The sequence below is a fragment of the Hyaena hyaena genome, unplaced genomic scaffold, assembly GCF_003009895.1.
Source record: "Hyaena hyaena isolate Hyena2069 unplaced genomic scaffold, ASM300989v1 scaffold_25, whole genome shotgun sequence".
Lineage (NCBI taxonomy): Eukaryota > Metazoa > Chordata > Mammalia > Carnivora > Hyaenidae > Hyaena > Hyaena hyaena.
The window spans coordinates 1396069-1421091 of NW_024080657.1; the positions used below are offsets into that span (position 1 = coordinate 1396069).

General features: G+C 50.8%; 1 protein-coding gene across 3 annotated transcripts; it reads left to right on the forward strand.

The window, feature by feature from the left end:
• On the forward strand, positions 1 to 23633 carry MANBAL (mannosidase beta like). 3 transcript variants are annotated; one of them, XM_039227196.1, is made up of 3 exons: positions 1 to 44; positions 10585 to 10793; positions 22694 to 23633. In XM_039227196.1, the coding sequence occupies exons 2-3, from the start codon at positions 10644 to 10646 to the stop codon at positions 22799 to 22801; spliced, it is 258 nt and encodes an 85-aa protein (XP_039083127.1). In that variant the 5' UTR covers positions 1 to 44; positions 10585 to 10643; the 3' UTR covers positions 22802 to 23633. The 3 variants fall into 3 exon arrangements, with proteins under 3 accessions (XP_039083127.1, XP_039083128.1, XP_039083129.1); XM_039227197.1 differs by having other exon boundaries at positions 24 to 44; positions 10588 to 10793; XM_039227198.1 differs by lacking the exon at positions 1 to 44 and adding an exon at positions 5560 to 5579.
• The last annotated feature ends 1390 nt before the right edge of the window (positions 23634 to 25023 follow it).

A 25023-nucleotide genomic window follows, 5' to 3' on the forward strand; every position in this document is an offset into this window, starting at 1 on the left:
CCGCAGGGAACCACTTCCGGGGGAGCGGCCCGGCGGCGCGGGAGGTGAGTGCGGCGGCGCGGCGGCCGGGCTCGGGCTTCGGGGCGGGGCGGAGTCGCCGGGGTGGCGGGAACGCTGGGGGCGTTGAGCTCCGGCGCCGCGGCCCCCCTGCTCCCGGCGCCGGCGCTGCTCCGCCGGCCCCGGGCCCGCTCGGCGAGAAGAACTTCCCGGGGCGCCCCTCAGGAAGTTACTCGCAGAGGGGAATTTGAGTCCCTGGGAGATGGAGGGCCTCGCCGGTGCCGCCCAGAGCGTTCGTTCCGAGCCCGGGCCTGAACCCAGCGCTCGCTGCCGGGGCCTGGCCTTTCCCCCGCCCCGATCCGGGGAGCATTAGGAGGTGCTCGGGCCCTGGAACCAGCCCGGCCAGAATTCGACTCCTGAGTGGGCCGCATATTGTTGTGTAACCTGGGCAGTCTCTCTGGTTGCCCCACTGGTCCTCAGTTTCCTCCTCTGTAAAATGGGCGCATAGCTTGAGCTGATGATTAAGTGAGATGTCGAGTGCAGCGCGCTTAGTAGGTGCACAGTGTATATTTGTTGGATGAATTCTTTTTCAAAGTTATTTATTTAATGTTTATTTAAAATAATCTTTTACACCCAACATGGGGCTGGAACTCACCACCCCGAGATCAGGAATCCATGCTCTTCCGACTGAGGCAGGCAGGCGCCCTGAGAATTGCCCCTATTCTTAAGATCTTACATTAGTGTAGTACATTTGTCATAATGAACCAATATTGATAAGTTAATATTAACTAAAGTCCATGCCTTATTCACATTTGCTCAGTTTCCTCCTAATGCCCTATTTTCTGTTCTAGGGCCGTGTCCAGGATACTGTATTATATTTAGTAGTCATGTCTCCTGGTGTCCTCTTGGCTATGACCGTTTCCCAGACTTTCCTTGTTAGATCGACTTGACAGTTTTGAGTATTCCTGGTCAGATATTTTGTACAATGATCCTCAACTGACATCTGTCTGATGTTTTTTTTTTGCATGATTAAATTGAAGTTACGGGGTTTGGGGAGGAAAACCACAGAGGTAAAGTGCCATTCTCATCATGTCACATCAGGGTACATACTGTCAATATAAATTGTCACTGTTGGTGTTCACCGGGATCGCTAGCTTGAGGTGGTCAGGTTTTTCCATTATAAAATTACTCCCCTTCCTTCCCGCTTACATATTGTACTCTCGGAAGAAAGTCTTTATGTACAACCAAGTCAGATAATCTACATAGATTATTTGGAATTCTCCATGCGAAATTTGTCAACGCTCCCCTGTTTATGTATTTACTTATTCAATTACATATGTCAGTGCGGACTCAGATGTTTGTTTTCCTGCTCTGGGTTATCATCCAGTACTACTCTATTTTGTTGCTAAAATTGTTAACCGTTTGGCAATGGGGCCCTATCCCTTTTCGATACCCCAGCACATGTGTGTTTTGTTTTGTTTTCTGAACACCTTCTGTTCCAGGTTCATCTTGTACGTTTCATGTCTCGGTCCTAGAATTAACCATTTCTCCAAGGAGCCTTGGTTCCTTTTATTGGAGAATGTATTCAGTGCCGAGACTTGGGTGTAGGTGTGATCATTATGCCCATGCTTCCAGGTCTTCTGTGCAAGAAACAGATGTGTGTATACTCACCTATATATGCACACATATCTATAAATATTTCTCTGTAGCCACCTGTATCTATATTAAGCTACATATGAGTTCATACTGATATCTGCAACTGTCGTCCATTCCACGCGGATCTTTCTAGCCTCCTCCTCTGGCCTATCTGTGACTAATCTAGCTCCTACCATCTACCATCCATTTTCTCAGTTGTTCAATTTCAGCATACATATGTGGTGGCTTCAGAATTGTTAGAGTCTGTCCCCTGTGGGAAATACTTTTATCAACTGGAATATACTGTCCGAGTGCAATTCCTTTTACCTTTAGTCCTCCAGTCTCCACTCATTTCCAAAGCGACCGAGGTCGGCACCTGATTCGCCCTGCCCTTTCACTGAAGTTGCTTAATACATTTGTAAAACATTTTGATTCAGAATGTCACATTTTGTTTCCCATGCTGGGATACCTTGACCTCCTCAATGATTTTTTTTAAAAACATTTACACCCATTAATGTTTACTCTCTGCTGTCAAGTTCTGTGGGTTTTGACAGATCCTTAATGTTGCGGATTCACCATTACAGTATCATACTATTAGAATAGTTTCACCTTCAGGGATTATTCTTCTCTCAGATTCCACCTCAGCAGTGCTATGAGCTCTGTCTTCAGAATATATGCACGGCCCCAGAATTGATCGCCTCCACTTCTGCCACCAGGTGCAAGCATGTCTTTTTGACTGAACAGCAGTCTTATTCTTATTCTCATCATAGCAGCCAGAGGGACCATTTTAAAATAAGTCAGACCATGTCATCTTCTTTGCTAAGTACCTTCGAGTGGCTCCCCTTATATCAGGGGGAGACGCCAAAGGCCTTATAATGGCCAGCTGGCCCTAACGGCTTGCTCACGCTACCGTTCTCCTGGATCATCAAGTTCGTTCCTGCCCCAGGACCTTATCCTCGCTGTTCCTCCTCCCTGGGGAAGTCCAGCAGATATTTAAATGACTTGTTCCTGCGCTTGCTTTTTGCCTCCGCTGAAATGTCACCTTCTCAGAGAGGTCCTTCCCTCACCACCGCATATAAAATAGCATTCTCCTTATACTCACCTCTGACATTGTGTTACGTGTGTGTGTGCGCGTGCGCGCCTCCATTTGGATGAAAACTCCCTGGCAGGAGTCCGAATAACACCTGACACATAGTAGGCACTCAATAAGTATGTGTCCAGTGAATGACTGTGTCAGACCACTAGAGCGCGGCATTCAGGGACAAGCCTCAAGCGTTATAGTAACGTTAGGAAAGCATTTGCCATGTTTGGAAATCGATGAGTAAGTCATTTTTCTTAACTTCTGGTAGGGGTAAGAGATTTCCACAACGTGTGAAAACCTCTGCTCTTAAAGCGAGTCTGGCGCCCTGTAGGGCTGGAGTCACTGAAGGAGAGAGAGTCAGCTGTGCCCCGACTCACCGGGAAGTGAGCAGCCCGGGCTTCTCAGCTCCTCCTCCTCCTCCCCGTTGAGTGGTTGAGTGAGGCGGTTGGTGGAGGCATCTGCGCTTGCTTTCCTGGTGGGAGCAGGCATAGACGTCGTCATTTACCAAGTATTTGAGTCAGGCCCTGGGACAGGCTCCGGGTGGACCAGAGCCTTGTAGTGAGCAAGTGAGAAATGTTAGACTCCAGACTCCTTACGTCTCAGATAATAAATATGTTTTGAATTTTGGCCTAGAACACACATACTTGGATGTAAATGGCTATAACTGAAACAAAGCTTCAGGATACAATGCTGACCCTTACTAATGTGTTATTTTCTATTGTCATTTATTTAATTAAATACAGTGCTGGCAAATGAAGGTTAAGGGAAAAAGTGCTGGATGCAGGTCTCACCCCCCAGTGGTTTCCATAGCTCACCTACTGGGTCACAGCGCGCAGCTGGAGAGCCATTGACCTAGTGGGGAGCACTCAGGCTCTGGCGGAGCCAGCCAGTTTGAACCCTGACTTTACCACCCACCTACCAAGTAATCCCTGGGCCACCCATGCAGCCTCTTCGGCCTCAGTCTCCTCATCCTTGCTAGCAGCAATGCCCACCTCCCCGGCCGACCGGAAGTGAATGAGATGCAGGCTGGGAAGTATTGTGCAAATCTGGCAACTGATCGGCTCCTTGCTGTTGCTGCTACTGCAGCAGGGGTGAGGGGACCAGCCGCCTCCCACTAGAGGTGTGAAGGATGAGCCAGGCTCATGTGACTTCTGTACTCGGGAAAGGAAGACCCAGAGCACTGGCGGGAAGGCGGGGAAGTCCAGCACGGGGGTGCAGGGGCAACTAGGTAAAGTTCTGAAGCATACACAGTATGTGCAGGACATTTGATGTTTCCCAGAACCTTCTCCCAACCACCTTCCCATTACACCTGTGCTGTCCTGTATAGGAGTGCTCACTTGAGCAGCCACGATTGACATTTTCGTGGCCTCCTTTGATCTTTGGCCGGTGAAATCACGGTTTCTACATGGTTGCAGTCACAGGGTTTATATAATTGTTTTCTTTTTTCAGCTAACCTTGCTTTCAAAGACTTTACACTGGCCTGATACACGTTGTGTGTATTTGCCATTTTAGCGAAGGGGGACTGCGCCACGATGCGCCCTAATCGGGTCAGCTGCTTTGCTGTTGGGCTCTTCAGTCGCTTCCTGTTTCTCAGTATTATGAATAGATTGCCATGAACTTTTTTGTACCTGAAGCCTTTTTTTCTTGTTTTGAATTGTTTCCTTGCTGTAAATTCTAGGAAGTGAGTTATTCAGTCAAAGGATATAATCACTTTTATGGCTCTTGTTATATGTTGTCTTATTGCCATTAAAAAAAAAAAAACCCAAAACGCATTATAGCTCTGAATAGAGATGATTGTCACTTGGCTCCTGAGAACATCACATCTCCAGAAGGTCGAGAGATGGGCCCAAAGTGTAGCTAATTGCTGATAGAGTCGGGCTTTTTGCCCTCACCCCTAAGCCCCATCTTTCTATTGTATTCCACACATTCATAACAGTGTTGCTGTTAGTAACAAGAGTTCATCTAAGTATCTAAGTTGAATAGGCTTGTTACAGCATTGGGACAAAGGGCATTTTAAAAAATGTATACTTTATGAGCCACCCCTGTAAAGGGATGTGAGCTTTTTCTTGCACCTTGGTGTTCATGTGGGGGTTCCCCCGGTGGAGCTGCATTTCCTGCAGGGAAGCTGCTCTGGGGGCCGCCCTGGAATTCACTTCGGGGCCTGCTCACGAGCCACCCCAGTCTGCCTGATGTCTGAGCGTCATACCTTGTATTTGACCAAAAATGGTATTCCTGAGCTCGAGGCCCCACCTGCTTCACCACGCTTGGATCCAGATCCTGTTGGGTTCTTTCCAGAAGTCAAATCCTTTCTGAGAGGAGGAAGATCTGCCAGCTGAGGATTTTTTTTTTTTTTTTTTTAAAGAAGGGCCTTGGGCTTTGAAGGCGGCTCCCAAAGAGAGTAGAAGTGATGGGAGAGTGGGCCCCCTGTTGGCTCAGGCACGTGACCTTCCTGTGTGTGCAGGTCAAAAGGGAGAGCGCGCATTTGCCTAAGTCCCATGCTGTTTACCCAGAAGGTGGTTTGGTCATCCTTTAGTCACTCCCGGGCATGGGGACAGTCGGGCATGGGGACAGTCGCGCAAAGCAGGGAGGCTGCAGAGCCAAAGTGGAGAAAGGTCTTAGAACCTTTTTCTTTAGCCCGGGGCTAAGGTATGGGAACACAATGCAGGCCACTTTGTGTCATTTTGCATTTTCTAGTAGCTACAGTTACAAAGTAAAAAGAGGGGCACCTGGTGGCTTAGTCCCTTTAAGCGTCTGACTCTTGACTCTTGATTTCCGTTCAGGTCTTACTCTCAGAGTTGTGAGTTCAAGTCCCACGCCAGGCTCCCTACTGGGTGTGAAGCCTAGTTAAAAAAGTAAAAAGAAAAAGGTAAAAAATAAAAAGTAAAAATATATATATTGTGGTAAAATATATGTATAACATAAAATTTACCATTTTAACCTTTTTTCTTTCATTTTAACCATTTTTAAATTATTTTTTAATTAAAAAAATTTTTAATGCTTATTTGTGAGAAGGAGAGAGAGGGAGACATCATGAGTGGGAGAGGGGAGGAGAAGAGAGGGAGACACAGAATCCAAAGCTGATCTGTCAGCACAGAGCCTGACACCGAGCTCCAACTTATGAACCATGAGATCATGACCTGAGTCGAAGTCGGAAACTTAACCAACTGAGCCACTCAGCGCCCCTCATTTTAATCATTTTTAAGTATATAGTTCAGTAGCTTTCACAATGGTGCCTAACCATCATCACTATCTATTTCCGGAACTTTTTCATCATCCCAAACCGACACTCTGTACCCACTAAACAATAACTCCCCACTACCCCTCCCCCAGCTCCTACTGACCTGTAGCCTAGTTTCTGTCTCTGGGCTTTGTCTCTAGAATTTGCCTCTGTTTCTAGAAACTGCCTATTTTCGGTACCGTTTAGAAGTGGAGTCATACTACATTTGTCCTTTTGTGTCTGGCTTATTTCACTTAGCATCATATATCATGTTTTCAAGCTTCATCCATGTTGTAGCGTGTATCAGAATTTCACTCCTTTTAATAGTTGAATAGTATTCCTTTGTAAGTCTGTCCCGCATTTTGATTACCCATTCATCTGTTGATAGGCTCTTGGTTGTTTCCATCTTCTGGCTGTCGCGAATGAAGCTGTGAACACTGGTGTACACGTATCTGTTTGGGTCCCTGCTTTCAGTTTTTTTGGGCATATACCTGGGAGTGCAGTTGCCAGATCATGTGGTAATTCTTTTTTTTTTTTTTTTTTTTAAGTTTATTTATTTATTTTGGGGGAGAGAGCAGGAGAGAGAATGCAGGAGCGCATCCCCATGAGCAGGGGAGAGGCAGAGAGAGAGGGAGAGAAAGAATACCAGGCAGGTTCCGAGTGTCAGCACAGAGCCTGACATGGGGCTTGAACCCATGAACCGTGAGATCATGAGCAGAAATCAAGAGTTGGATGCTTAACTGATTGAGCCTCCCAGGCGCCCCCTCATACGGTAGTTCTATGTTTAACTTTTTGAGAAGCAACCAAACTGCTTTCTAGTTTGTATTTTCACTCTAGTATAATTTCACTCTAGTTTGTATTTTGATAGTGTTCTTTGATGCACCGATTTTTAAATTCTGATGAAGTCCAATTTATTTTTCATTTTGTTGCCTGTGCTTTGGCTGTCACATCAAAGAACTCATTGCCAAATCCAATTTCATGAAGATTTTCCTCTATGTTTTCTTCTGTGAGTTTCATAGTTTTGGCTCTCAAGTTTAGATCTTTGATTCTTTTTTTTAAAGTGTATTTATTTATTTTGAGAGAGAAAGAGGGTGTGAGCAGGGGAGGAGCAGAGAGAGAGGGAGACACAGAATTGGAAGCAGGCTCCATGCTGTCAGCACAGAGCCTGATGAGGGGCTTGATCCCACGAACTGTGAAACCATGACCTCAGCTGAAATCAAGAATTGGATGCTTAATTGACTGAGCCACCCAGGTGCCCCCTATTTTTTGTTTATTTTTAGTTCATTTTTGTATATGGTATAAGGTTCCAGCCTCATTATTTTGCATGTTGATATGCGGTTTTCCCAGCACCATGTGTCGGAAGGACTGTTCTTCCCTATTGAATGGTGTCGGCACTCTTGTTAGAAAATCAGTTGACTCCACATGTGTGGATTTATTTCTCAGCTGTCTATTCCATTAGTCTATATCCTTACCCCAGTGCCTAACTGTTCTGCTTACTGTAGCTTTCTAGTAAGTTTTTTTTAATGTTTTATTTATTTTTGAGAGAGAAGAGAGAGAGACAGAGCGTGAGTGGGGGAGGGGAAGGGGCAGATAGGGAGACACAGAATCCAAAGCAGGCTCCAGGCTCTGAGCTGTCAGCACAGAGCCTGATACGGGGCTCGAACCCACGAACCGTGAGATCATGACTTGAGCCAAAGTCGGATGCTCAACCCAGGTGCCCCTCTAGTAAGTTTTGAAATCAGAAAGTAAATCTTCCAATTTTGCTCTTTTTCAAGATCAGGTGAAAATAATACAACTTAATCCAGTATATCATTTCAACATGTAATCAATATAAAAACCTCATTAATGAGATATGTTACATTTTTATGTTCCTGCTGTCTCCTAAATTGAGTATATATTTGACAGCCCTCTCAGGCTGGGCCAGCTCCGTTCCAACTCTCAATAACCACATGTGGCTCTTGGCTGCCATGTTGGACAGCTCACATTTAGCAGGGAATTGCACTGTGGCACAGATCTCTGAAAATACAGAGGGCTTTGGAGTCAGGTGGGCCTGGTTCCAAAGTAAGTTTGTCCCTTTCTCGTTGGGGTGGGCAGGAGGAAGCCACTCTCAGGTGCTGTGGTAGAGGGGAAGCAGTTCAGTCATACCAGGGTAAGAGGACGGCAATACGGAAGGTGTGCTGGAGAGGTGGCCCTTGAGCTCAGCCTTGGAGGGAGCGTGGGGGCTTCACCAAGCATCAGAATAGAAAAGGGCATTCTTGGCAGAGTGTGCAGCCTGGGAAGAGGCCCAGGATTTTGAAAGAGCCTGTGCTCTTGAAAACTACAGGCAGTTCTTTTGGCTTGATCAGGGTATTTAGGAGTGGGGTTCCTGCTGAAAGGAGACACTGGCTGAGGCTGGATCTGTCACCACTGGCCACCACCTCGGCCCTCGTCATTCATGTCCCCAGCACTATTATTTGGGTTATTAGCAGTAGCCCTCGCACTGGCCTCCTGTGTCTACTCTGTACCCCATCATCTTCCCCCCCACCCCCCGTTACAATGTAAGATGCTCGGGGTTCTTGGGTGGCTCAGTCAGTTAAGTGCCTGACTTTCAATTTGGCTCAGGTCATGATCTCACAGTTTGTGAGTTTGAGCCCCATGTCTGGCTTTGTGCTGTGGAGTCTGCTTGGGATTTGCTATCTGTCTCTCTGTCTCTTTCTCTGCTCCTCCCCGACTCTGTCTTTCTCTTTCTTAATAAAGAAGTAAAAAAACAAAAGTTAAAAAAAAATACATATATAAGTCACTCACTCTAGGGGAGAGTAGGGAGGTTCCTAAAAAAACTAAAAATAGGGGCGCCTGGGTGGTTCAGTTAAGTGTCCGGCTTTGGCTCAGGTCATGATCTCACAGTTCGTGGGTTCGAGCCCCGTGTCGGGCTCTGTGCTGACAGCTAGTTCAGAGCCTGGAGCCTGTTTCGGATTCTGTATCTCCCTCTCTCTCCGACCCTCCCCTACTTACGCTCTCTCTCTCTCTCAGAAATAAATAAAAAAAAATTAAATAAAAAAACCCAAAGAATAAAAGTACCCTACCATCTAGCAATTGCAGTATTAGGTATTTACCCACAGGATACAAAAATACAGATTTGAAGGAGTACACGCACCCCAGTGTTTATAGCAGTGCTATCAACAATAGCCACACTATGGAGAGAGCCCAAATGTCCATCTAGTGATGAATGGATAAAGAAGATGTAGTATATATACATAATGGAATATTACTCAGCCATCCAAAAGAATGAAATCTTGCCATTTATGATGTGGATGGGGCTAGAATGTGTTATGTTAAGCTAAATAAGATAGCATACTTTCTCAGTCAAAAAGATACCGTATGATTTCACTCGTGGAATTTAAGAAACAAAACAGATGAACATGGGAAGATGGGGGAAGGAGAGAGTAAAACAAACTATAAGAGACTCTTTAGAGAACAAACTGAGGAGGGTTGATGGAGGGAGGTGGGTGGGAGATGGGCTAGATGGGTAATGGGTACTGAGGGCACTTGTGAGGAGCACTGGGTGTTGTATGTAAGTGACGAATCACTGAATTCTACACCTGAAACCAATATTGCACTGTATGTTAACTAAAGTTTAAACTAAAAGTAATATGTATATATGTATAAACACGTAAGTCAGATTGTGTCACTTCTCTGCTCAGAACCCTTCGGTGGCTTTGGTCAATTTGGAAGTGTCAAGGTCCTGGTGGGTCAGCCGCACCCCTCTCTGATCTTTCCTCCTTCCTGAGTATCCCCCTCTGACCATTTTGAACTCATTTCCCTGCCCCAGGGCCTTGACACTTGCTTTTCTCTCTGCCTGGATATGCTGCTCTCAAACATTCCAGTGGTTTACTTACACTTCCTGTCTCTGCCACTCGATTCCTGTCTCTTCAGAGCCCTTCCTGTCTGTCACCCTATACAGATTAAAACAGTGCCCTCAAGTTTTGTTCCAAACAGTCGTCACTAGCTGCCATGGCATGTCTGGATGTGCTGTCTGCCTTGCCCTGAGATGTAGGCCCCAGGAGAGTAGGGATTTGTCTCTTTTGCCCTCTCTTCAGTACTTGGTGTTCAGTAAGTGTGTGGTGAATGGATAACTGGATGAAGAAATGAAGAAATGAACAAAACCTGAAACATAGCTGGCCTCCAGATGTATGTTGATTAGAGATTTTCGTCGAAGTGTTTGCATTTACTTACTTATTTTCTCTAACTTGGAAAAATTTCAGACACACAAAAAGTTGAAAGAAGAGTCCAACAACTATCCATATATCTTCCACTCAGATTCAAGAATTGTTGGGGCACCTGGGTGGCTCAGTCAGATAAGCGTCCGACTTTGGCTCAGGTCACGATTTCACAGTTCGTGGGTTCGAGCCCCACATCGGGTTCTGTGCTGACAGCTCAGTGCCTGGAGCCTGCTTCGGATTCTGTGTCTCCTCTCTCTGCCCCTCCCCTGCTCGGGCTCTGTCTCCCTCTGTCTCAAAAATAAATATATAAAAAAATTTTTTTTAATTAAAAAAAAAGATTTGTTAGCATTTCGCTATGATTGCTTTATGGGTTCTTACAAGTTTGTGTGTGTTTGTGCAAGTGGAACTATTTAGAAGTTAGTTGTAGAAACATGACACTTAACCTTTGTGTTTAGAAGTTGGCTCTGGAGGCTGGTGAGTCAGAGGAGACCGAAGGCAGCAGGCAGCTGAGGTCATGGCCTCCGACCTGGACTTCTCACCCCCTGAGGTGCCCGAGCCTACTTTCCTGGAGAACCTGCTACGGTACGGACTCTTCTTGGGAGCCATCTTCCAGCTCATCTGTGTGCTGGCCATCATCGTACCTGTTCCCAGGTCCCACGAGGTGGTGAGTTCTTCCCTGTGAGCCTCCACTCCTCACATGGCATTCTAGGTACTAAAAACAGACACCACGGCAAAGAAGAGCAGTTGGGGCTCTGGCAGATTCCCACCCAGTGGCGTTGAACCACGTGCCCAGTACTTTATTTGTTCACACGTGTTAAGCAGGGTTTTATTTACTGCCTACTACATGTCAGCCTGCCTCGAGATGTGGTATCTGTCTGCACGGAGCTTCTAATCCTTGAGAGAAGGGCAGATGGGGAACAGACGTGCGTGTTTCCATGAGAAGTCCAGGGCACCGTGCAGGTGCAGATCAAGGGGAAGGACCTGATGTTACCTTGGGGCAGGGGCCCACCTGTTGCCCTTTCCCCTAGGGAGAGGGAATTGCATTTGTGAGGCCTCTGGTTCAAGTAACTGAATAAAAGGTGACTGTGGCCAGAGCACAGAGGGGGCATGATGAGGGGCACTGCCAGAAGAGTGGGCAGGGCCCACAGAGTTTTAAGTAAGAGACCGCCATGATCACATTGGCTTTTTGTTGTTTTGACTTTTTTCTATAGGTCTCTTTATCCTGTAGCCATGCACTTTCCTTCCACCCCCCTCTGTTTTCTCATGACATTGATTTGTTGGAGAAGGCAGTTCATTGTCATCTACGATATCCACATCCAGGATTTAGCTGATTACCTTTGTGCGGTGTCATTTAACATGTTTCTCTGTTCCCCATATTTCCTATTAATAGGAAGTTCAATCTTGAGGCTTGAGTCAACTCAGATCAGGTTATTTGGTAAGAACACCTCATAGCTGGTGCTGTGGACTTCCCGGTCTGTCATCAATGGACACGTGCTGTCTGGTTGTGTTAAAAACTACCCCCAATCTTTCACCTAAGTGGTTTTAGCATCCATCAGTGGTCATTGCTGAGCTCCATTATTTCCTTCTGCATTTATTAGCTGGAATTCTTCGGTGAAGAAGACCTTTTCTTCTTTGCCTGTATGGTTATTCTGAAATGCTATTCATACTAAGGGCTGGAGATCAAGGAGACTGATGCAGGGCTTGATCTCATGATTGCAAGATCGTCACCTGAGCCAGTATCAAGAGCCGGACACTTAACCAACTGAGCTACCCAGGTGCCCCCATTTTTAAAATTTTTATTTATTCTTCTTTTGTTTCTTTTTGAAAACATAGCAAATGCATATGTTTGTGATGTGATATGTATGTACTTGCGTAGACATATAAATATTCTCCCCTTTGACACATGCAAGATAGCATACTATTAAATACAGCTTCACATGGTTCTTTTTTCATTCAACAACATACAGTATATCCTGGAGGTCTATTTTTCCTGGAGATGACTATGTCCCAGAGACCCTGCTCATGTAGCTGGGAGAATCACAGCCAATTACTGATGCAGTGGGGACCCCTGGCAGAGGAGCTGCTGGGGGTGCGACTGGGGAAGGAGCGTGCTGAGTTCAGTTTTAAACGGGTGCCTTAAAGGTGGTTCGGGGGTGCCTAGGTGGCTCAGTTGGTTGAGCTTCCGACTTTGGCTGGGGTCATGATCTTGTGGTTCGTGGGTTTGAGCCCCACATCAGGCTCGCTACTGTCAGCGCAGAGCCTCCTTCGGATCCTCTGTCCCCCTCTCTCTGCTTCTCTCTCTCTCAAAAATACATAAACGTTAAAAAAAGAAAAGATACCAGGTGGTTCTGCCGACTACACAGAAGGTCTCTAGCAGGAGGAGGGTCTGGGCTGAGTGTTCATCAACAGGTGAGAGTTGAGATGTACTTGAAGCCGGGCAAGGATGAGGTCTCCTGGGCGAGAACATGGGCTAAGATGAGAAATCCAAGGCCGCGGCCCCAAGGATTTAGCATTTAAAGGGCAGGTGGGGAGACGGCACAGCCAGTGAGGGCATCGAGAACCTTGGTGGGCATGGACACAGGCCCATGGCCTCTGGATGGGTCTGTCCATCTCTGTTTCGTATTCTGGTATTTGGAGAAGGAGGTCATGATTGGAGTGTTCCCACCCACAATTGTATCACGCTCTAAAAGCGTAATCCCTGTGCTCTGGGGCTCTGTCTTCCCAGCCTCGGCGTGCTATTGGCGATTATAAATAACAAACATTTTTACTGTCTTTGGCCACTGATGAAGCCTGCTAAGGGTCCCAAGGGAGGGAGGTGATGAATGTTCTTATTTTATAGGCGGAGATGTAGAGTCAGAGGTGTGCGGCCTTTTGGAGAGCTGCTGCTCACGTCCTGTCGCGTTCTTGCCCTGTCCAGGCAGCCCCGGAGGCCTGGGTCAGTTCGGCGAACAAGGGAAAAGAGAGGTACCCTTTCCGCCTCTCTCTGCTGCTCTCAGCGGCGCAGTGGGTTGCGGTCTTTAGAGGCAGGGAGTTGACAAAGGGCTCGGCAATATGCCTACTTCCCCACTCTGCTGTTTAGAGGTTAATTTGGGACAACAGCTTCGTCTTTGAAAATATAAATATAGCACATGACATCTCATTTTAATTTATCTTGCAGTTTAGGGCAGTAAGGCTCACATAAGGGAACTCTTCATGACTGAAACTTACTGTTTTAGCTTTTTTTTTTTTTTTAAAGCTTTTCCGTGGCTCAGTAACAACAAGTGACAGTACTGGTCATTAAACTTTTTACTGGTGTGTCAGGCCCCCAGTTAGGCAGAGGCTCTACTGCTAGCTTTCCAGGGGTGCCCCCATAAGGCAGGCTTCTCGAGCTCCCCACATTCCTGAAGAGATGGAAGGGAACACGGTCCTCTGTGCACATGCGATCTCACGAAGGGAGGGTGAGCGCTGAGCCCGTGCTCAGGGGTTGGGCCTGGCAGCTAGCTGGGATTTGGGATTTGGGATTTGGAGGCGGACGGAGAAGAGGGTTTTACCTGGGGCCAGGGAGCTCTGAGGGGGAAGGGTACCTGTGGAGTGAGAATAGCTGGTGGGGACCCCCCCCTTGCCACCCTGATGGCGGGAGGGAAGTGGAGGGTGCCGGGAGGTGGGGAGAGGGCAGAAGTGGGGGGAGGGAGGACCCAGAGAACAATCTCGCTCTTTTTGACTGTTTGCTTCAGGCAAAATCATCTCTCTTGCTAGGCCTATAGAAACAAGGTTTATTAGTGGCTTTTTGGGTCAGAAGATAATATTTTTGGCTGTAGATGCTGGGAAAGCCTTTGAAAAGTGAAAGAATGTCTTTCCTGTTGTTCCAGTAAGCCGATTTTTTGCAACTAGTTTATGACTTCAGTACTTCAATACTTAGCAGATTATTTTGAAAGCTCTTTTGGGGGTAATCAGGGAAGAAAGAATGAATACATACAAATGCTTCCCACCCCACCCCCTTCCTTTTCATAGCGGGAATAAGAACCAATTTGCAGAATCAGAACTAAAGTCCTTCCCGTCCTAAGCCAAATGAGAACTGTTCTGGTCAACACCTCATTAAACTAAGACCTGAGAAAAGAAACATTTGTGTGAGAATGATGGCGGCCCGGACCACCCTTAATCCAAGCATTTTCTTGTAGGTTGGATTCTAAAGTATAAGATAGGAGATCCTTACACCATTTCCCTTTAGTCCAGGATGGTAGATACATTTCCTCTCTCACGCCAAAGCTGACTGATTGTGTGGTGGCCATAGCGAAAGGCTTCTGGGCTGCTTCGAGGCCCCAGGTAAAGTAATTGGTCATCGATGTCTGCTGTGAGCAAGGGCCCAGGGAGTCCTTCACCTGGTCCACTATTCTCCATCTGTCTGCACCTGCCTGGGGAGTGTTCAAAGGCCTGGGCTGCACCCGTAGAGATTCTGATTCTGTTGTTCACTGTAGCCTGGAGCAGTATTTTCTCGAAGTGCTCTGGTGATTCTATTATGCAGCCTCTGGTCCAATCTTGAGACGATTTCCCTAAAGCACAAACCAATTTTGGGAGGATAGGAGGTGTTCAGTTCTACATGTGTCAAGGTAGAAATAATAGCAAGACGTCCAAGTGGGAAAGAAAGAGCCAGTGAGAAGTTGGGGATAGAGACCTGGGAATTATTTTATCAATATGGCGTTATTACTTGAAACCCTGAGAGCGCATTGCTGAGCTTTTCAGCAGAAATTAAGATTCAGAAAAGACCTGAACTTGGGGCATTCCCAGCCTGCTTGAAGTGGTTTCTGTGCAGTGTGGATATACTGAAAAGATGCGCTGACAAGACAGCAGGTGCTGTCCCAGAGCAGGGGTGCAGCTGGGCCTCTGGAAGGGACGAGAACCCAGGACCCTGTCACTCACCACCTGCATCTCCTCTCTCTCCCCTCCCTGTCCATCTCCTGTCTTTCTCTTACCAGGACCCTGCTTCCTCTGCTCACTGCTCCTGTGGTGAGATGAAACATGGCCACTTACAGCTTCCAAAGTTTATGTCTTTCAGCTGCAGTATCTGGAGGCTGCCTTCCTGCTTGCTCCCAGTTCCAGAATCCGCAGGGAAGGAACTGTGGTTGATGCAGCTTGGGACAGCTATGGCCAGAGTGGCGGGAGGGGAGGATCCTGTCCTAGGAGGGACAGGAGTTCCGTGCAGACAAAGCTGTCTCTTCCTGTTGCTCTCTCAGGAGAGACAGGGCAGAGCGATGGGCAGAGGGGACAGCGGTCTCCCTGCAAACTGCCATGGTTCCAGGGGAGTACATGTACCACCCAGTCCCCATGAGGACCGCACAACAGGAACTACTGAGCGACTGAGGAAAGGCTGCTCTCCTCCAGAGTTTGGCTTCAGTAGAACAAAGTTCTTAACAGGGTTCCTGGGTCCCATGGGTCCCTGGATAGGCTTCAGAAGTTCACAGGGTCCCTGGAATTGTGAACAAAAGTGTGACATTTTTATGCTCAGGCACATTTTCTGGAAAGACAGACTATTGCTGTTCTCAGTTTGATGAGGTGGGAGCCAAATTCCAGGAGTTTAAGGAGTAGGCAGTGAGGAAATAAAGGTAGTGAGCTCCTCTCCCCCTTCCCCAAAAGCCTCCCAGCCTCTTTTGGATCAGTTTCTACACGGAACATTGATCAGTTAACCCCAGCACGTGGGTGTTGACTTTTAGTTGAGCGACTCGCCTAACAGATGGCAGTGGCTCACCTGGTGGTGAATCCCAGGCTCTCCCACCAGTCCCAGTGCTGACTGCTCCCATCTCTTCATGTGTTGACTCGTGTCTCCCCGGCCGGCCGCCAGCCCCTAGGCTGGTACCTCCGCTTGCACTCTGCTGCCTTTGTGTAGATCGCCGCAGTCTCTTCTTGCAGTAATGGGCATTCTTTGTGTTGAAAGTCAGAAACTCAGATCCAGCAGTTTTTCCAGAAAGAAACCGTACTGGTTCTCAGAACTGGGAATTTCAAGGCACAGCTGGGTTCAGAGGCTCCAAAAGGCTTCAGGGCTCTGTCTCCATCTCCTGGCTTTCCCGTGAGCCGTTGGCCTCGTTCCTAGGCCCTCGTCATGAGTCGGGAAGATGGCTACCCCAGCCCCAGTCTCTATCCGTACTGCTCATGATTTGTAAGCAAGAGAAGCTATCTCTCTGCCTATGCTCACTTTCCAGGTCTCACGGAAGGCCTCTGCTTGGCCCTGGCTTGGCCACATGCTTGCACCTTGCTCTGTAGGTGGGAAGGGGCAGTGGGTACCATTTCTGGCCTGGCCACATTTAATTGGGCACTCCTGTGGCCACTGTGACTGAGAGTCCCCCCAGGACCATATGGGACAGAGAAACGGCAGAGCCCCGATGTAGAGGTGGGGGTTGGGCAGACAGAGACAACTGGTGACCAGCAACGTGATCCAGTGGAGAACTCACCAGAACTGATAGCAAGAGTGGCTTTCAGTGTGATGCCCACATAGCCTTCACTGTCAGCCAGAAAGCTCTGCAGGTTTGGAGCCCTAAAAATGATGGAGCCTTCCCCGCTGTGGCCTGGAAGTTCCGGAGCCTGTTGGGAAACCCTGCCTGAGGTTGCCAGAGTAAGTAATTAACTCGGGCAAGTGTCTGTTATACCTGTTCTCAACACCTTCGGAGACAGGCTCGTAGAACTAACTCTGCACTTCTGCCCTCTTGTTGTTTAAGCTTGGGAGCAGTTTGCAGTTGAATTGGGCAGCAGGGTGTTTTTTACTTAACGAGCCCTTCTGGAGAGATTGCCGTGTGGTGGGCAGGGTGACGGTGTAAACACGGTCTCGAGAGGTGTGCCGTCTCATGGGAGAGGCGGCTGGACGCAGGGAGCCGCGGCCCAGGCGGTGGGGAGGGCCCGCAGGCCTGCTGACTTGTGTCTGGAATGAGCCCCGAGGCTGTTGCCTGTAATCACAGCTCTCCTCGCCTGCCAGGCACAACCCGGACACTGTCTTCGGGCGCCCTGTGGAGACCGAGCCGCCGTGGAAGGCCTCCGCCACGCCCTGCCAGTCCCGTCTCCCCCTCAAGGCCAGTGCCTGTTCCACCCCTGTGAGGCCTTCTCGCCCCCGCCCTGCCCAGGCCTGGGGCAGGAGTGCCCGGCAGGACGAGTGGGGGCATCGGCACTGGGCCCACCTGGCCTGAGCATGGCCCGCCCTCCGTGTCCCTGAACCTGGGCCCTGAGCAGGACAGGGGCAAGCAGACCCAACCCAGAGTTCCTGGGGATGGAGTGAGATGAGGTGCGTGAGGGTTGAGCACAGCCCAGTGGGTTTCCTTCCCGGCACCAGCGGAGAGGAGAGAACGGTCTCAGCCTGGGTGGAATGACATCTTGTCCTGATTTATCGGACCCAGTGCACGCTGAACTGTATAGTGGAAACCATAAAATTCCGAGTGCCTTCTCTGCTGGAAGGGATTTGATGCATTGTGGCACAGATTCGATTATTTGAATCTGATGAATAGCAGCAATTTTCAGGCCTTGTAAGCAGCTGTGGAACCGCTTCGTTATTGATGAGGCCTGTGTCCATGGAGGACGGACGCCCGGCAGAGCCAGGAGCCACTTAATGGGGGAGGTTTTCTTATACTCCCGCTGGTGTGATTGCCGAGGAGACCTAAAACTTGCCTCGGATGAGGCCCGGAGTTCCCAGATTTAAAGGTGGGGCTGGTGCGCCTGGGTGGCTCAGTTGGTTGAGCGTCTGACTTCGGCTCAGGTCATGATCTGATGGTTTGTGGGTTCGAGCCCCACATTGGGCTCTGTGCTGACGGCTAGCTCAGAGCCTGGAGCCTGTTTCAGATTCTGTGTCTCCCTTTCTCTCTGACCCTCCCCTGCTCATGCTGCCTCTCTCTCTCTTTCTCTCAGAAATAAATTAAAAAGTAATAAATAATAAAAAAGGTGGGGCTGTAGTACTTGGAGTCTGCCTGGCCTGTACCAGCAACGTGTGTTTGAAGAGAAATTAAAGGTCAGTCATTCATGAGAGTCATTCTTACTAGCTAAGAATTTGGAGCTACAGCTCTTCATGGGAACTTATCATGTGCACAGGAGCTGCCTTTGCTTCCCTGTAGCTTGGGGGGAAGGTGGCTGCGCCGCATTGGATCCATCACTGAGCCTCAGTTTCCTCGCTTGTGAAGTGAGCTCACAGTAGCTGGCTTGTTGGGGTGGTGGAGGCTCAGTGAGCGGATGCTGGGCGCATATCACTAAGCAAGTGTTCTCTTCAGTACCCCGTGGTGCCTGGCACAGGACCTGCATCCGTTGGGCGCACACAGGTAGGTGGGGTGCTGGGAACCGAGGCAGAGCAGGAGAGGGCAGAGAGCAGTGGGCGATACTGGCGGGCCGGCAGCCCGGAGAGACAGAGTGGGCTCTGTGAGGGCGCGTGCCGGGAGGCAGGGCCCCCACTGGAGTGGAGTGGCCGTGGGGGCCACAAGGAAGCTCTTGGAATTTGTCTCCTCCGAAGAGGGAACCAGAAACATATTAAAGTGGAAAACAGACATGGTCAGGACTGTTGTTCTAGAATAGACTGAACGCAGTGAGGCGGGTGGCGAGGAGAATGTGTGGGCGGCGGACACAGTGGGGGGCAGACCGCAGGGTCTGGCCTGGTGCAGGAGTGTGTGTCCAGAGGGGCCGGGTAGATTCGAGAGCCCCTCCGAACGTAGAATGGGCAGGACCTGGGGCCAGTTGGGTGTGGGGGCTCGAGGGGGCAGCGCCAACTCAGAACCGGCTTGGAGGTGACCGGCTTGGGTAACTGGGTGAGCGACAATGCCAGATCTTTGGTGGGGAAGCGAGGAGGAGGTCTTGGGTGAGGAGGAGACAGATAATGCATCCAGATGACTCGATGACGGTAACGTGTATACACGCCCACGGAGAGCTGCCTTCAGCTGTGAGAAGCAGAGCCTGGTGCAGGGAGCACTGACCTGCCCTCCTGACTCCTGCAGGAACTGCCATCACAAACAAGGGGTCCGAGTGACCCATCGACAGAGTCTGGAACAAGCCATTCTTGTCGTTCCACAGTCCTCTACGGAACCTGTGTTTCCAGGCGCTACTAAATAGAGAGTCGATTTCCTAGTTGACTCTGGTTCCAGCCCTGAGGTCCCTAGGAGACCCCGGGACAGATGGTATCCTGTCACCGTGAAGACCTGACTTCACATCCTGGCTCTACTGCACACCAAGTGACACCTTGCGCAAGTCACATGTTTCTCTGAGTATTTCTTTCATCTGTACAATGGGACTCATTGTGGTACTTTGTGAGGCTAAAATAAGGTAAGTGCACACCACACACCCCAGGGCCTGGCACACTGAATAGCGTTAGTGGCTGTTGTGGCCCTTGTTGTTATTATTATCACCGGGGGCCACGTCCAGCCATGCTTCCGGGAGTGTACATTGGGTTTAAAACCTGCTTATGTCCTCTGTGCTCGTGGGAAAAGTGAGGCCCAGTACTAACTGTTATGTATATATATTTGTAAATATTTATTTGAGTTATCTCTGTGCCCAAAGTGGGGCTTGAACTCAACAACCCCGAGATCAGGGGTCACACGCTCTACTGACTGAACCAACCAGGCATCCTTAAGTGTTCTATTTTCATGATGATAAACAAGAGTGAAGTTCCCATGGCTATGGGAGATCTTGCCTGATCTTCCCTTTCTTTCTTTTATTTCCTTTCCTTTTTATCTTTTCTCTCTTTCGTTTTCCATTCATTCGTTCATTCATTCACAATTGAAGCTGTCCCAGGGAGCCCACAGGCTGGTGGGGGTACTAACAGGAGGACTGGACCTGTGGTAAGACAGTAGTGGCAGTGTGTAGTTCCTCGGTAGCGGGCGTGGGTGGGGGCAGGCCTGGAGGGAGGGGTGGAAGCCGCTGGAGGTGGAGCAGCACAGAAGGAAGGCTGGACGGTGAGTAGGGTGTGTTCTTGCGCTAGGCCAAACCACAGGGAGGGTTTTGCTGCGTGGCCGAAAAGGGTGCTCTTCTTGCTAAGAGTGACTGGTAGAAGCCCTGACACCTGACCCAGGGTGGGGTCTAGGGAAGAGCCCGGAAGGAGCTGGAGATGGGGCCTCTTAGATGCCATCCCATGTGTGGGGGCATCAGCTGTAGGGTATGGAGAGCCCCTGGAAGGTTTAAGGGGGGGGGGGGCGGGCTGCGGCACTGAGCAGAGAGGCCAGCTAGCGGTGGAGGGACCGAAGGAGGGACTTTGGTGCTAGAGAGGGTGACCGAGTCAGGAGGTGGAAGGGGTTGAGTCACCGGGACTTAGTGACTGAGTGGACAGTCGGGAGGAGAGAGGGCTGGGGTTACTGGGACTCCAGTTGCTCTGCCTGTAGGGTGGGGAGGAGGACCCGGCCCGCCGGAGAAGGGGTGTGCTTGGTCTGGGACCATCGAGTTGAGGTGCCTGGAAGGTGCCCATCCAGTCCTCTGACAGACAGCTGGATGAGGAGCGAGGTCTGCTCAGGAGAGAGAGAAAGGAGCCTAAGAGAGGGTCTTTGGAACGAGGGACGCGCTGGGGATGGCAGCCGCGTGTCACCATCCCTGTGGACTCTGAACTGGGTCCTACTGGAGGTGGAGGAGGCACCCAGCTTTGAGCTTAGAGCGGTGGGGGAGGGGCTCCGTCCCCGGAGGTCCCGCAGGCTTGGCAAGTTCCCTGTGCATAAACTGTTCCTCTTATCAGGGCCTGTTTGCCTAGGGCTCTGGGGACTGACTGGTTTCCTCTGGCCTCGTAGCTACTGCAGCTGGACGGGATGGTTTCCAGCTCCTAAGGTCTCCAAAGGCATTGTGCCCCATGGGGTTTGCCTTAAACAGTAGCCTTCCTGCTGTGCTGTGCAGCCGCTGCTCCTGCACTTGACACGCTAGCTCCTCTGAGATTTTGTTTTGTTTGTTTGTCTTTCTAACCAGCTTTTCCTTTGGGGGAGGGGGGCAAGTTACATTAACAGTATCCCACAAGTAGATAGGCTGGGGGAGTCCAGAGCCACCATCAGAGACCTGGCCGGGGGGGGGACCAGCCCCCGCATTATCTTGGGAAGAACACCTGTGGGCACCTGGGACCAGGCTGGGCCTTTACCTCTGGGGTCTCTGCCGGAGGCTGGCGGGGTGGGGAGGAGGCCGTGACGGCTGACCAGAGGGAGCTGACGGATCTCGGGAGCCGGCCGGTACAGAGGTGTGGACTGCCTCTCCCCAGCCACGGCCACGTGTCCTCTATGAGTGCATGGCTTACGGTGCAGGGCCAGGGAAGGACAGAGCAAAGCAAACTGGAAGCTGGGAGTCGGCCGGTTAAACACGGGGAAACATTTTTCTCTTCCAGAAGTGTGCTCCTTCTTCGTATTCTTAGTCTGCTGTTTGTCTTCCCATTTTTAATAAAAGAACACAGGTCCTGAGCAACGTTTCCTTACTGCAGTGCTGGGGACAGCGGCCATGAGGGGCGTGGGCACCTGAATAAAGGGGCGGCTGCCGCTCAGCCCATTTTTCCCACCAGGGGATTAGGGGCCAGCATTACTAGGTGTTCAAAGTTTTCAAGAAAAGCTAGGAGTCCAGATTGAATGGGAAATCTGCCAGTTGGCTCAAATTCTTAAAAATAAACACTGCAGACTAACTGAAGTCCGCCTGTGGGCCGGAGGAGGCCCAGGGGCCGTGGCCTGCGTTCTCTGGGCCCGACGTGCCTCGCTAACATCCTACCTGGCCTAGGCCAGTGTGTCTTATCGCCCGAGGAGGAGGGAGCACTTGGCAGGGCTGAATCCACTCCAGGGTCTTTCTGGAAAGGAGCTTTTATGGCTGCAGCAAGGCGGGTCCCTTCCCTGGAGTCCACTGTCTTCATCCGCGAAGCGAAGGCCAGGGCTGCATCTGTGCTTTCGAACCTTTTCTTAGCAGCAGGAGCTCTGTGTAAACCAGATCTTACAGGGAACAAGTCTGGGTGCACATGACAGATAAAAGCCAGCGCCGCCCCAGGCGTAGGGAGTCTGGAGGCCTGTCCCCAGGCTGCCCTCTGCCCTCCCCCACAGGGCACCTCTGCCAGACCCCCAGAACAGTGTGGCCCACCTGCCGGCCGGCGCGCCCCACCCCTCCCAGCCCTGGCCTTCTGTGGGTTGAAGGGGAGAAGGAGAGCAGCTGGGCCGGAAGGAGAGCAAGTCACAGTGGGTCTGTCCCGCGGTGGCCCCTCACCTGCCATCTGCCCGGGACCTGCACGGGCGAGCGGCCAGCCACTGGGCGCGTTCCGTGCCTTTTGCCTCCTCATGTCAGCCCTCTGGGGCCTACGTCACTGTTCCCATCTCACAGGTGGGTAAACCAAGACATGGGAAGGGGAAGCGAGTTGCTCACAGGGTCACTTGGCTGGCACATAGAGGAGCCTAGTGCCACTCAGGCCTCCTGAGACTCCAAAGGCTGCCTCCTCCCTTGTTGGGGCCTCTTGCTTGGTTCCTCACTGAGGCCAGCCCCACAGCCCTGAGGTCCGGGGTCCTGGCGCTGGCGCTTCCCATCCGGTGTTTCTGTGGCCGTTGCTCTCGTTTGCAAATCCCCCTCCAGACACAGTCTCGGTTTGCCGGGTCGGGCTTGACGCGTCTCAACAGGACTCTCCTTTCTGTTGCCATGCAGGAGGCAGAACCCTCCGAGCCTAGAAGCGTGGAGGTGACGAGGAGGCCCAAGGCTGCTGCTCTGTCCGCCAGCAAGAGGCCCAAGAAGGAGGCCAAGAAGAAGCGGTAGAAGAAGAGGCCCCGGAGCCAGGCAGGTGGGGCGGGGGCCCGGGGGCAGCCCTCCCAGGACTCAACGTCCTCTTCCCTCGCTCACTCCAGGGTCAGGGCTGAGGTGGCCGGGCCCTCTCTGACCGCTCGGATCTGGACAGTCGTGGCAGACCCCAGGCCCCAGCTGGACAGCCCACCACTTCCTCTTCCTTCTGCTTCCATGACAGCTTAGAGCCAGGGGGACCAAAACCCCCTACGAGCAGAGGCTGTCTAAGAAGCCTGTCTGTTCAGAAGTCGAGTCAGCTCGGAGTGACATTTCCATGCTGAATCATTGCGTCCAGCCTTTACTTACTCACCTTGTGGATTTACACTACCTTCTAGAGTCATGATCTCATGCTGACAAGCACTGCCCCTCCCGTTGCGCGTACACCGCAGATCTGCTCACCAGTCACCTCTGTCCCTGCTGGTTACAGAAGGAGCCAGGCCAGGCCTTCCCTGTGTTTAAGTCAAGACGCCATGACCACTGTGATGTTAGTGGTCCCACAGGCACGACAGCCAGGTCCGAAGCTGCCTGGCGTGAGGAGCAGCGGGAAAGCCGTCGGGGCCATGCCTGGTCCTCCTCTGGCACAGGGAAGGGACTTGGCCCGTGCCTTTGGGCCTAGTCTTTCTTAGCCTCTGAAATGGGGGCTTGCTGATCTCAGACCGACCTCTTTTTGGCCCGTCACGGTACATCCAGTGTGTGCCTTTGGCTTCCATCTGACACGTCCCCACTTCCCCTAATCCCTTCAACCCCAGAATAGCGAGGAAAACTCATCTGGGCAAATAAACATCAATAAACTGTCTCCCAGGCTGGACCTCCTGTGTGTTGCCTGCTGCCGAGGGAAAAGGGGAGCCTTGGGCCCTGCCCTGGGTTTAGGGAAGGGGCCCCCCCAGAAGTGGGATAGCGGGGCTGAGGGTGGCCAGAGCGGTGCACTAGACCGAGCCATTCTGGGACAGGTTTTGGGAAGGGTCCAGGCAGCTGCTTCATGTGGTTCTTAGTCACTGGAAAGGTCGTGAACGTCCGTGCGGCCGTGAGAGTTTCCCTCGGGCTGGGCCCCGCTCGTGCCCCTGGTTCCATCGCCAGAGGAAGACGCTGCCTGTCCTCCAAGTGGCTTGAAGAAACCCAAGTGGTAGGCTCTCGGGGCGTGGGGTGGGTCACGCAGGTCACACAGGGCCAGTCACATGCCCTGAATCATCTGCCAAGGAAAAGCCCTGAGCTGTGGTGACTCCGACTTGCCGAACTGCTTTCCAGTCTGCCCAACACTTTCCCAAATGTTGTCAGCACCAGTGAGGGGCCTGCACCACCTCCACTGTAGAGAAGGGGGACTGAAGTCCAAAGTGCGTGAAAGCGCCCGAGGTCGGTCTTGGGCCTGAGTCCACGGCCCTTTCCTTGGTGTTTAACAAATACTCAGTGAATGTTGGTAGGGGCAGCGTGTAAACACCGCCATTAAGGTCTGGGCAGTCTAGGGGCTGGCGCTTCAGCTTAACAGGACCAGGCCGGACACTGAGCCTCTTCGATGCCTCGCACCAGGGAGGCACCAGGGATGCAGAAAGGAGGAAGCGTGCTGGAAACCCAGGTGCGCCCAGCCCAGTGGGAGACTTGGATGTGGAAACTGGCTTGGGGTGGGGAGTTGTCCGTCGGGGGCGGGCAGCAGATCCTATGGGAGCTGAGCAGAGGGGCAGGCGCCCAGCTCATTCGGGGTGGTCAACACGGCCACCTGGCAGAGGGGAGGTGAGACTGAGCTGAGTCTAAAAGCCTGGCTGGAGGTGAGAGCAGAGGGAGATCATGTGGGTGTGTGTGGAGCCTGCTTTAACTGACTAACTAACTAACTAACTAATAATAAAATTCTGACCTCTAACCAGTCATGATCTTAGCTTCTTTGGAAGACAAGCATGTCCTTAGCTTTTCAGTCCTGGGAAACCAGAGTTAAGGGAGGGGTTCTGAGGCTAAGCTCCTACTTGCTTTTGTATTTGCAGAGCTCCTCTTATTTCTAGTAGATTTTGCTATCAGTTTTTCCTTCCTCGTTTTTCAAATGATGGAGGCGGAAAGCTACAGAGCAATGAAGGGGAGAGGAGCTACCTTTAAAGAAACTCTAAATAAGCACATGGAGGGAGTTCATTAGTCATCAGGGAAATGCAAATTAAGGCCACAATGTGATGCTGGAATGACTGAAATAGGAAAGACTGACCCCGCCGCCTGTTGGG

Coding starts and splice junctions, on each gene's coding strand:
- MANBAL (XM_039227196.1), top strand. CDS start 10,644: ATGGCCTCCGACCTGGACTTCTCACCCCCTGAGGTGCCCGAGCCTACT. Junction 10,794..22,693: donor TTCCCAGGTCCCACGAGGTG/GTGAGTTCTTCC, acceptor GTTGCCATGCAG/GAGGCAGAACCCTCCGAGCC.